At 43.6% G+C, this 12,365-nt stretch overlaps 1 protein-coding gene across 8 annotated transcripts in view; it reads left to right on the top strand.

Annotated features, from left to right (window-relative positions):
• LOC125448266 (electroneutral sodium bicarbonate exchanger 1-like) overlaps positions 1 to 12,365 on the top strand; it is a 383,257-nt gene that overhangs the window by 305,618 nt on the left and 65,274 nt on the right. For all 8 annotated transcript variants that reach the window (XM_059643484.1, XM_048523424.2, XM_048523426.2 and 5 more), the window contains one exon: positions 9,290 to 9,451. In XM_059643484.1, coding sequence (XP_059499467.1) covers positions 9,290 to 9,451 — 162 coding nt within the window. The remainder of the gene's footprint in view (positions 1 to 9,289; positions 9,452 to 12,365) is intronic.

Below are 12,365 nucleotides of genomic sequence, written 5' to 3' on the forward strand. Positions count from 1 at the left end.
TGGGGAAAGTATGGTCTTAAGAGGAGCTGGGGCAGTCGTGGATTTTGATGGTACAGATGGCCTTAAATGATGGAAGGATAAAGGGCCAGTGGGGGCATTAGAACCTGGATTGTTATGACTTTAGGTAAATTGATAAATTGATGAGATTGACAGTATCAGGCCAAGGTTCCAGGATGACGGGCAGCAAGAATTATAAGGCAGTCAAAGAGATAAAGAATGAGAATACCTTGGTGGGTGACAAGAGAAGAGTGGAACATATTAATTCTAATGGCAAAAACAAATCTCAGTAATTTGAAGTACTTGTCTAAAATCACTGATTTCAAAAGGTTACACCTACAAATGTAGGAGAAGGATTTTTTGGGGTAGAGTTAAAGGTTAGGTTTTGTAGCCAACCGAATGGACATCAAATGAATCTTGAGCCTAGTGGATGAAGAATCTTGTTCAGCCGAGTTCAATTCATAAATATGCAACATATCCTCAGAACCCTTGGGTCCATGTTAAAAGAGATCCCATGAAATCATGGAGCCACTGTACATTGTTGGTATTTTCTAGTCAACCTGTTTAGAGATGTTATTAAAACCCTTGGAGCAGGTGGGACTTGAACCTTGGACTCCTGGCCCAGGCATAGGGAGACTACCACTGCACCACAATAGCCCTCACAACATATTGTAAGCTGATTGCCATCTCATGATTTTGGTGGCATGGATGCAGCAGTAAGTCTGTAAGATGTCCCATTGGTACAGGCCAACTGTCACAAGGAACATAGCCATGACAGGGAGAAGGATGGAGAAAGAGAAGGATGGGGCCAATAGGGTTTGCTGGCAGCTCTATCATGCCAAGGCAAGATCAGAATTGTTCTACTGCAACCTCTGAATGGGGAGGTGGACTGACATGCTTTAAGGATCCCAGCCAATGCGCACTGTCTCTGTGCCTGAGCATTTGATCACAAGGAGTCCTCTGGGGCCACACAATGGATCTTCTTATGTTGTACAAGCTGGTTAGGGAGGAGGTCAGGTGGGGAACATTGTTAACTGAAGGACTTACTATGGGCATCATGGAGCAGGCTTGCAGGGCAAACCTGAGAATGATGACTGTGTGCTTCAATTAACTTTTCACAGATAAGACCATAACACATAGGAGTGGAAGTAGGCCATTCAGCCCATTGAGACTGCTGTCATTCAAGGAAACCATGGCTGATCTGATCATTCTAAAATCCAATTTCCTGCCATTTGCCTATAACCCTTGATTCCCTTACTGATTAAGAATCTGCCAATATCAGCCTTGAATATACTTAGTGTCTCAGCTTTGACAGTCTTCTGTGGTAACGAATTCCATAGACTCACTCCCCTCAGAGTAGAAATTCCTCCTCATCTGTCTTAAACGGGTGAAAATCCTTTCATACCTGGAAGTAACCTAGTGAACCTTCTCTGGACTGCCTTCAGTGTTAGTCTACTTTTCCGTAGATAATGGGACCAAAACTGTTCACAGTATTCCAACTGTGGTCTGATTAATGCCTTGTCTAGTGTGAGCAAAACCTTCTGACTTTTATACTACATTCCCTTGGAAATAAAGATCAACATTTAATTGCCCTTCCCTGTTACATGCTGTGTTTGGATGTAAGATTTTTATGGTTCTGCACAAAGGCCTCTGAATGCCTCTGTGCTCCAGCCTTTTGCAGTCATTTTCTATTTAAATCATTCAGCTCTTCTATTCTTCCTGGCAAAGCGCATAACCTCACATTTTCACCAATTATATGCAACCTGCCAAGATTTTGCCTACTCTCAACCTACCTATATCGTTTTGTAGACTTTTTGTGCCATCCTCACCAGCTGACCTCCCATTTTTGTATCAGCCTCAAGCTGGGCAATCATATATTCACTTCCTTAACACAAGTCATCAATATATATTTATAAATAATTGTGGAGGCAGCACTGATCCATGTGGCAACCCCACTAATTACAGGTTGCCATTCTGAAAATGGGCCCCTTATCCCAGTTCTGTCTTCTATTAGTTAACTACTCCTCTACTGTGCCAATATACCACCCACAATGCCATGAGCTCTTATCTTAGCAAGTAGCCTTCGGTGGAGTACTAATTGAACACCTTTTGGAAATCCAAATATATTACATCTACTGGAAGTCCTTTATCTATCCTTCTTGTTACATCCTCAAAAAATGCTTCTATCAGCCATGAATTCCCTTCATGGGTCATGACTGTGACTCTGCATTATTATGTTATGTTGTTCTAAGTGCTCTGCTATTATTATCCTTCATAATAGATTCTAACAATTTCCCAAGACAGATGTTAACTGACTGGCTTATAGTTACCTGTTTTTTGACTCATATTTTGAATAAGGGTGTTACAATGATGGTTTTTTTCAGCCCTTTGAGAGTTGTAAGTTTGCTACCAGTGCATCCACTATCTCTGTAGCTACTTCCTTTAGGATCCTAGGATACAACCAATCAGGTCCAGTGGATTTATTGGCCTTTAGCCCCATTAGTTTCTCTAGTACATTTTTTTCTTTCGCATTAAGTTTTTGTCCTCCATCCTTGTCCCTTGATTATATAGCATTTATGAAATGTTATTATTGTCTTCTCTTTTGAAGACCAATGCCAATTTATTCAACTCCATTGCCATTTCCAGGTTCCCCATTATTTCCCAGCCTCGTTCTCAAAAGGGGCCTATGTTCCCTTTGGGGTATCTCTTCTTTTTTAGATATTTAAAAGAACTCTTGTTGACTGTTTTTAATATTGCTTGCTAGCTTACTCAAGTTTATTTTCCCTGTCTTTATTATATTTTTTGGCATCTTTTCTGGCTGTTTAAAAACTTTCCCAATCCTCTGGCTCACCATAATCCTCTGCACATTGTATGATTTGTTTTTTCAGTTTGGTCCTCTCCTGAACTACCCTAGTTAACCACAGTTGGTTTATCTCCTTTCCTAGAATCTTCCTTCATACTTGAGAAGTATTTTTATTGTGAGTCATGAAGTATTTTCTGTATTCTAGGGGATATTTTACTCCTGCTCCAGGATAGCCGACTTTAAAAAAAATCCATTGGATACAGCTATGATCTTACTGAATGGCAAAGCAGCCTCCAAGGAGTGAATGGACTAACCCTGCTCCATCCTAAGTTTTCTGTTCTGATGTTTCTATAGATATTTTCTATTCAACCTTCTCAGACATATTATTACACATCTTTGGATCAGGTGGACTTGAACCCAGGCTATTTGACCCAAAGGTAGGGTCAATATCACTGCACCAGAAGACCCCCTCCAACTCTGGCACTGCAGTTATCAGTTATATTAATCAAACTATTCAAATATGTTATTACACACCTTCAGAGTAGTTGTACTTGAACCAGGACCTTCTGGCTCAGGAGGTAAGGACATTGCCACTGTGGCACAAAAGCCCTAACTCCAGCATACGTTTTTCTTTTTATTTCTCCAGATGTGCTCTTACACACAACTAAACATTTCACCCATCATCAAATCACCAGTGGTACTTTTTTCACCTGTTAGCCACTATCTGTAAATCACTCATGTTCTCCAATTGATTAACTTATATGCAAAGCCCATTAAGGGCATTGCAGACCATCAAACGTGAGGGAGAGGTAAGGAGTGGGAGATGGGGCTAAATCAAGATCGGGTTCAAAGGGGAACTCCAGCACTCTCGAAGAGACACATTGGGTAATTCTTTATGCTCCTGTTACATAAGGTCACTTGAGTGACCTAATGAGGATCCAATTTCAGCTGATTCTTAGTTAAGCTGCTCTGTCACTGAAACCCTTTTAAAAATCCTGATCGCTTGAAACAAACAGTCAATGGCACAGATTAATCTTGCAGCTGTGGTGATGTGAGTGCTGTGGTCCAGTTTCCAGAGCTGTAACAGAGTTTGTGGTGCAGAGGTAATGTCCCTACCTCTGAGCTAGCAGATGTTAGTTCAAGTCCCACCTGCTCCAGAGGTGGGTCATAAGATCTCTGAATGTTGCACCTCTGGAGTTATTTTTAACCAACTTGTTCAAAGCAACAGCAATTATGTTGACAATGAGCATTGTTCAGGAACTGCATTGCTGTAACTATCTTTAACTGACAGATACACAATGCAGAAGGCATCTCACGTGACTGAAGCTCTTAATGCTCCTGTGCCACATAGATGGCTAGTTGCTAGGAGACAAAGGATACACCCTCAATACCTGGCTGAGGACACCAGTAAGGAATCCTCAGACAAATGTCAAGGTAGAGGTACAATGATGCACATACATCCACAAAATGATTACTGAGCAACAATAGGACTGCTGTAAGTGAGATTCCAATGCTTGAACCACTCAGGCAGTGCACTCAAATATACACCAGAGAGAGTGTCCTGCATCATTGTCGTTTTCTGCGTCATTGTGATGTGCTGCACCCTTAAAATCCTCATTGAAGACTTTGAAGAGCAGTGTCTTGGGATGGGTAGAGATGCAGGAACGAGGGGTCCCTTCTACTTAAGGGCAAAGTAACGATCCTGAAATGGGCAGGATTTATTCAGGCAGGAAGCAGCTAAGGCTGTGGTCTAACATGCCAGATAGGCTTATTGACCCCCTTCGACCAAACCAATTTTAAAGGTAATTGAGCTGCCTATTAATGTTTTCTTCCATGGGTTGTTTGTTAGGAAACCAGCTGGCTGGAGAACACTATGTTCTTTTGGACGTGCCTCATTGAATGAGAGCCATTTCACTTGGTGCTAAAATTTTAAATAAATACTTTATTAATTTTAATGTGTAGTTACTGTGCTCTATTGGTATTAAAAAGTGTACACAAACCTAACCTTTGTGCTAATATCACATTACTGTAGCTGCACACTACTACATACTCCCACAATCTTGGGCTCCTGGAAGAAGGCATGATTATGAGCCTTGCCTCAAGCAAAGAAGAGCCAGATGACCATGCTGCCCATTTCTTCTGCATCCTGCCTAATGTCACACTTGCCTTATTCCCTGAAGGTTCTTGCAGTACTGGAGAACATTAAGCTCTCTGACTGTACCATTGCAATTGCTGAGCATCCTCAGTGACTATGTTTTTACTACTACGGGCTTGACAAGCACAAACATTTCCTTTACCACTCCTCTACCTAAAACCAGAGAATGAAGTCCTCCATATTTCAGTCATGCATTGCCCACCGTTTCATTCTCTATATTCTTTGCATGGCTAAGGAGACCCCAGCCAGGACAAAGATCTTTCCTTCCTGCACTCTGCAGGAAGTCATCTTTCACATATGTCTCATAAATTGTCTTTGTGGTATCTACACTGTGGCAATCCCCAGCCCAGTGCCCTTGCTGTCATCTCATTGGACAAGATCATTGTCCCCGAAATCAATCTTGTGAGCTTTGCCTGCAATCCACAAATGCCAACTCTCTGCTTTGTTGGGTCATGAGAACAACTTTGCCTCTCATCGTCAGTAATATGTATGTCTGGTCAAAGCTATCTCAATGGAACATGTCAGCACAAGCAGAGTAAAGCAACTAAAGCAAATATCAAAACAGTTCAAACGAATATGGAGTTATAAAAGTGCAGGCTAGCTACATGTAATTGAACACCCATGTGCCCTCAAAAAGTTGTCATTTTTCTTTGCCTGCCATTATGTCTAAATGCTGTCCCCACATAGCAAACTTTTAAACACTGGTGACTGTGCCTTTGCTCAGAGGCCCTAGTCTGCTGAGAGTTTCTTACACAGGTGCACCCTCCACGACCTGACCTATTGGAGGCAATGGGATTACTCAGACGGCAGTCAAGAGCAAGGAACCTGTAGAGATAGTGGTAATCTTTTAGGAGTCCTTAGGTTCTGGAAAACATCCAGAGGACTGGAAAACTGCCAATGTGGCACCTATATTTAAAAAAGGGAAGAAGACAAGAAAAGTACTTATAGGCCCATTATCTTAACATCTGCCATGGGAAAATATTTGAGCCTAATATGAAGAACGTAATAGCAAAGCACTTAGGAATGCATAATTTAATCAAGCAGAATGAACATGACTTAAATGAAGGGAAAATTGTGCCTGACAAATTTACTAGAATTCTACAATAGAGGTATCAAACAGGATAGATAAAGGGGAAGAGTTGGATATAATAAATTTAGATTTTCATAAGGCATTTGAGAAGGTGTCACACATTAAGCCTGGTGGAGTCCATAAGTTTTGTACAGAGGATTGGCTAACTAATAGAAGACACAGAACTGGGATAAAAGGGACCATTTTCAGGGTGACAACTGTTTACTAGTAGTGAGTCCACAATTATTTACAATATAAATGATTTGGATGAGGATGCTGAATGTACTATCACCAATATTGCAACAACACAAAAATAAGTGGGAAAGCAAATGCTGAGGATGGTGCAAAGAGTCTGCAAAGGGACGTGGAGAGGTTATGCAAGCAGGCAAAGCTTCGCAAATGTGATATGACGAGGGGATATACAATGTTATGTACTTGGGCATGAAGAATATAGGAGCTGAATATTATTTAGATTGAGAGAGAGGCGCTGCAGAACACTGGAATACAGGGACTTGTCCCTGAATTGCAAAAGGCTAGAATCCAAGTTCAGCAAGTCATAGGGAAGGCACGTGGAATGTTGGTCTTTATTTCAGACCACAGTTGTGAACAATTTGGGTCCCCTTATCTAAGGAACGATATCCTGGCATTGGAAGCAGTCCTGAGAAGTTTCACTAGGCTGATCTTGGATATGAGGAGAGGCTGAATAGATTGGGCCTGTACATGTTGGAATATAGGAGAATGAGATGTGACCTTATTGAAACACAAAATTATGAGCGTACTTGACAGGGTGTATTCAGAAAGGTTGATTCCCCTTGTGGGAGAATCAAGATCTAGAATACTAATCTTTGAGTAAGGGGTCACATGCATTCAAGACAGTTGAAAGGGAATTTTGTCTCAGTTGTAAATCTGTGGAATTCTTTACCAGAGGGCTGTTGAAGCTTTGTCATTTAAGTATATTCAAAGCGATGATAAACAAAAAAAGTTTAATTAGTAAGAGAATCAAGGGGTATGTGGAAAAGGCAGGAAGGTGAAGTTGAGAATTTTCAGATCAGCAATGATCTCAGTGAATGACTGAGTAGACTCATTGGGCTGAATGGCCTACTTCTATCCCTACATCTTATGGTCTCGAGTGTACTGCGATGAAGCTCCCAAGGTGCCTGGCTGACACTCCCCCTCCCTGTGCATGCCTACTAACACCTATCTCTTAAGACGAAGGACGTACCTGGAATAAGTTTGAGCTGCCTCATCCCCCTGCTAACTCATCACTGATGCTGTGCACTCACAGCTACAATGATTGGTTATGTAACTGGCAGCTTCAGACTGTCCTTCTGGGTCTGGGTTTGAAAAATAGCCACCATCATTTCATTGGATGCAACTAATTGAACGTCTGGCAGAGCCATAGTCAGCAGAACTTGGATGGCTCCTCAATCTTTCACTCTAGCTGTGGTGTGGTTGTTGGCAGTCAATCATCTTAGCTCAGCAGAAGTTCCTCAGTATAGTGTTGTAGGCCCAACCATCTTTAACTGCTTCATCATTGACCTCCCCTCCATCATAAGGTTAGAAGTGAGAATGTTAATTGATGATTGCACAATGTTTGGCACCATTCATGACTCCTCAGATACTGAAACAGTCCATGTTCAAATGCAGTAAGACCTGCACAACACCTAGGCTGGAGTTGGAAAGCGACAACTAATATTTGCATCACACAAAAGCCAGTCAATAACCATCTTAAACAAGATTAGTGTAATCATTGTCTCTTGGCATTCAATGGCATTACCACTGCTGACCCGCCACTATCAACAACCCTGTGAGTTAGCATTGACCATAAACTAAACTGGACCAGCCATTTAGTCACTGACTGCCACAACAGGTTATTGGCTTGGAACTCTGCTTTGAGTAACACACCACCTGTGTCCCCAGTGTCTGACTACCACCTCCAAGCACAAGACAGGAATGCTTTGGAACAACGTCCACTTGCTTAGATGGGCGTAGCTCCAAGACAACTAAGAAGCTTGACACTATACAAGGCAAAGCAGCCTATTTGATCAGTACCCAGTTTGCTCCCCTGGCCACTGACGCATTGTGGCAGCAACGTGTACCATCTACAAAATACACTGCAGCAAATCACCAAGGTCACTTCCATAGCAACTTCCAAACCTGTAGCCTTAACCATATAGAGGGACAAAGGCAGTAAATGTATAAACTTGATGACTCTCAGGTTGCCCTCCACTCTCACACCAACCTGATTTGGAATGATATCACTGTCATTGGGTCAAAATCCTGGAATTCTCTCCTGATGGACGTTTCCACACCCTAAGGACTGTAGCAGCTCATCAACATAGTCTGTAGAACAATTAGAGCAGGATAGTAAATGCCTGCCGAGCCAACAGACCCCATTTCTCTGTGAATGAATAACAAAAACTAGTCAAGTCTATTGAGGACCTTTGTCATTACTACCTGATGTTATAGAAGCATGGGAACTTGTTATTTCTGACTAAGTAAGGAGGCATGACACCTGCAATGGGCTCAACATGTGTGTGGTCTCCAGTAGTCCCTCTGTATCAGAAATCTTGGGCATTGCTTTCTCCTTCAGCTGTAGGCCCACGTCTGTGATGTGTTCACTAGATTACGATCCTGAGCCGACTCAAATTAGTGTGCTAACCAAGGTGAATGTCTGTGTGGTAGTGGAAGCTGCGGGTGAACACTGTACCAGCATCTGAGGCTTCAGACACGTCATTCTCTGAAATTATTGTGCTGCTGCTGTGGGGAGGTTGCGGTGTCTTGTGCTTCATCCTCTTCTCATCACTTGTAACGATGAAGGTGCACAGTCCCTTAAGACGACAAATGTCTGATATGGTTTGCAGATAGAAAATGGGAGTAGGAGTAGGTCATTCAGCCCTTTGAGTTTGCTTTGCTATTTGATATGATCATAAAGATCACCATTGAAGATATTTTGAATTTTGATATTATTGTAAATAATGTAAAAGCAAAAACAAATTAAAGATTACAATGAAAGCCATTAAGTTCAATAGAACAATAATCGCAATTTGGTCACATTTGAGATTGTAAATAATTCTGATTTGGGTATCAATGATGTGACGATCAACTACAGCATTTAGCTCAATGAGATGTGCAAAAGTAACCAGATCATTAATGTCTGATGTCCTTGGAGTATATTGCTAATGAGAGGGCACAGGATTGCACTGACATCAGTCATCTGAGGAATTGGTTTAAAATTACTTGTGCTGTATGTGCTTATTTGCAGCCAACAAGAGACGATCGTGGGTGGTTAATTAACCCCATAGGTCCAAATCCCTGGTGGACAGTCATTGCTGCCATTATCCCAGCTCTGCTATGCACTATTCTTATTTTCATGGACCAACAGATTACTGCTGTTATTATAAACAGGAAGGAACATAAGCTGAAGGTATGAATTCCTGTTGATTTTTAAAAATCACAGAATTTTTGTTGAAAATGGATATTGAGTGTAACATGGAACAGAATTTTATGACATGTGCCAACATATTTGAACATAGAGGACAGTCTTCTAAAATGAAACAGGTGGCCAGCCCATTGCCTTCCCACTTACCCTTGACGCGTTACCCATGTTGTGGTGAAGAGTAAGGCATCAAGTTGCCCACCCACCTGTCAGCTAGTTGAGGCCGCTAATTGACAGATTAACTGCCACTTAAAATTGGCAGGGAGCCAGGGGATGGGTGGAAGGTTATTTGCAAATACAGAACTCAATATTAAGTCCTCCAGGCTGTAAGGTGCCCAGGCAGAAGATAAGGTGTTGTTCTTGAAATTTGTGTTCTGATATCACTGCATTACTGGAGGACGCCAAAGGGGAATGGATGTGGATATAGGGTGGGGTGAGGGAGAGCTGAGGTGGGGGGATGTGAAGGAGTTGAAATAGGTGGTGACTGGGATGTTAGATTGGCTGTTGTGGATCAGGCGAAGATGCTTGGTCAAACTAGTCTACGTTTGGTCGCACTGACGTAGAGAAGACCACATCGGGAGCACCAGATGCAATAGACGAGGTTGGAGGAGATGCAAGTGAAGATCTGTCTTACTGTAGGACTGTTTAGGGCCCTTGATTGAGGTGAGGGAAGTGGTCTGTGGGCAGGTGTTGCATCTTTTACAGTTACGGGGGAAGGTGCTGGGTGAGTGGAGCGGTTGGTGGGGAGTGCAATGCAAATGAAGGAGTGGCAAAGGGAATGGTCCTTGCAGAAGGCCGAGTGGGGAGGAGTGGAAGATGTTCTGGGTGGTAGGGTCTAATTGGAGTCATGCCTACCATGATGGAGAACTCTTCTTCCACTGCCTCCACCTCCATGCCGCCTTCTTCGATAAAGACTCCCAACTACCCTCCTGCCTCCAACCTTCCTCCTCCTCTTGGACACCCCCTCATATCCTCTTACCCACCCTGGATGTCCATATTGCTAACTACCAACGTGACATCAACTGCCTTAATTTTTCCACCCCCCTCACCTACTCCAACCTCACCCTTCTAAACGTGTGACATGTGACTGTCTCTGCACCAATCTGCTATCACTATCAAACCTGCAGACAAAGGCAGAGTGGTGGTAGCCTGGAGGATGGACCTCGATGTCACAGAGGCCAAACACCAACTCTCCAACACCACGTTCTACCTCCCCCTTGATCACAACCCCAACCATGGTCCATCAAGCCATCATCTCCCACACTGTCCGTGACCTCATTGCCTCCGGTGATCTCCCCTCCGCCGCCTCCAGCCTTATAGTCCCGCAACCCCATACTGCCCGGTTCTATCTGCTCCCAAAGATGTAAAAGCCCAACTATTCCAGCTGACCATCGTCTCTGCATGCTCCTGCTCCACCAATCCTATCTCTTCCTACCTCAACTCCATTCTCTCTCCTTTGGTCCAGGCACTTCCCACCTACATCCTGGACACAAACCACACCCTCCACCTCTTTGGTAACTTGCAGTTCCCAGGCCCCCAGCTCTTCATTTCAACTATGGACGTGCAATTCCCAAACCCCACAAGGACAATCTGCAGGACCTCAGATTTTTCCTCTCCAACAGACCCATCTAGACCCCCTCCTCTGCCTCACTGAATTAGTCCTCACCCTCAATAACTTTTCCTTCAATTCTTTCCACTTTCTCCAAATCCAGGGCGTTGCCATGGACACTCACATGGGCCCCAGCTGTGCCTGCCTGTTTGTTGGTCATGTCAAACAATCCCTTCAGTATGTACACTGGTACTGTTCCCCAACTCTTCCCCCGTTACATCGATGACTGCATCGGTGCTGCATACTATACCCGGGCTGAACTGGAGCAGTTTATCGACTTCACTAACAACTTCCACACCACCCTCAAATTCACTTGGTTTCTCTCAGGCAACTCCCTCTCTTTTCTTGACCTCTGTTTCCATTTCCGGTGACAGTTTATGGACCAACATTTACTATAAATGCACAGACCCCCCCAATAGCTATCTGGACTACATCTCCTCCCACCCTGTATCCTGCAAAAACTCCATCCCATTTTCCAAATTCCTCCATCTCCGTCGCATCTGTTCTGACCAGGAGACATTGCACTCCCAAGCAGCCCAGACGTCCACCTTTATCAAACAACATTCTTTTTCTCCCTGTCATCAGGCAGACCTCCATTGTGCCTCCTCCATTCCCCACCCCACATCTCTAAACCCTCCCAAAACATAAAGATAGGGTCTCTGTTGTCCTCTCTTTCTACCCAACAAGCCTCTGCAGCCAACGTATCATCCACAAACACTTCTGCCAGCTCCAATTAGATCCCACCACTCACAACATCTTCCACTCCCCACCTCCTCTCTGCCTTCTGCGAGGACCACTCCCTTTGCCACTCCTTAGTTTGCACCACACTTGCCCCCCCACCCCACCCCCAACCACTCCACTCACCTGGTACCTTCCCCTGTTAACTTTAAATGATACAACACCTGCCCACATACTACTTCCCTCATCTCAATCGACGGCTCTAAACAGTCCTTCCAGGAGAGACAGAGCTTCACCTTCATCTCCTCCAACGTAGTCTATTGCACCCGGTGCTCCCAATGTGGCCTTCTCTACATCAGTGAGACCAAATGTATACTGGGTGACCTTTTCACCAAGCACCTTTGTCTGCCCGAAATGATCAGCCTAACCTCCCAGTCACCGTCCATCTCAACTCACACCCAACCCCCGCCATTCCTCTCTGATATGTCCATCCTCGGCCTCCTCCACTGTCAGAGTGAACCAGATCACAAATTTGTAGAACATCTTATCTTCCGCCTGGGCACCCTACAGCCCAAAGGATTTAATATTGACCTCTCTAATTTCAAATAACCTTCT

The sequence above is a fragment of the Stegostoma tigrinum genome, chromosome X (assembly GCF_030684315.1).
Source record: "Stegostoma tigrinum isolate sSteTig4 chromosome X, sSteTig4.hap1, whole genome shotgun sequence".
Lineage (NCBI taxonomy): Eukaryota > Metazoa > Chordata > Chondrichthyes > Orectolobiformes > Stegostomatidae > Stegostoma > Stegostoma tigrinum.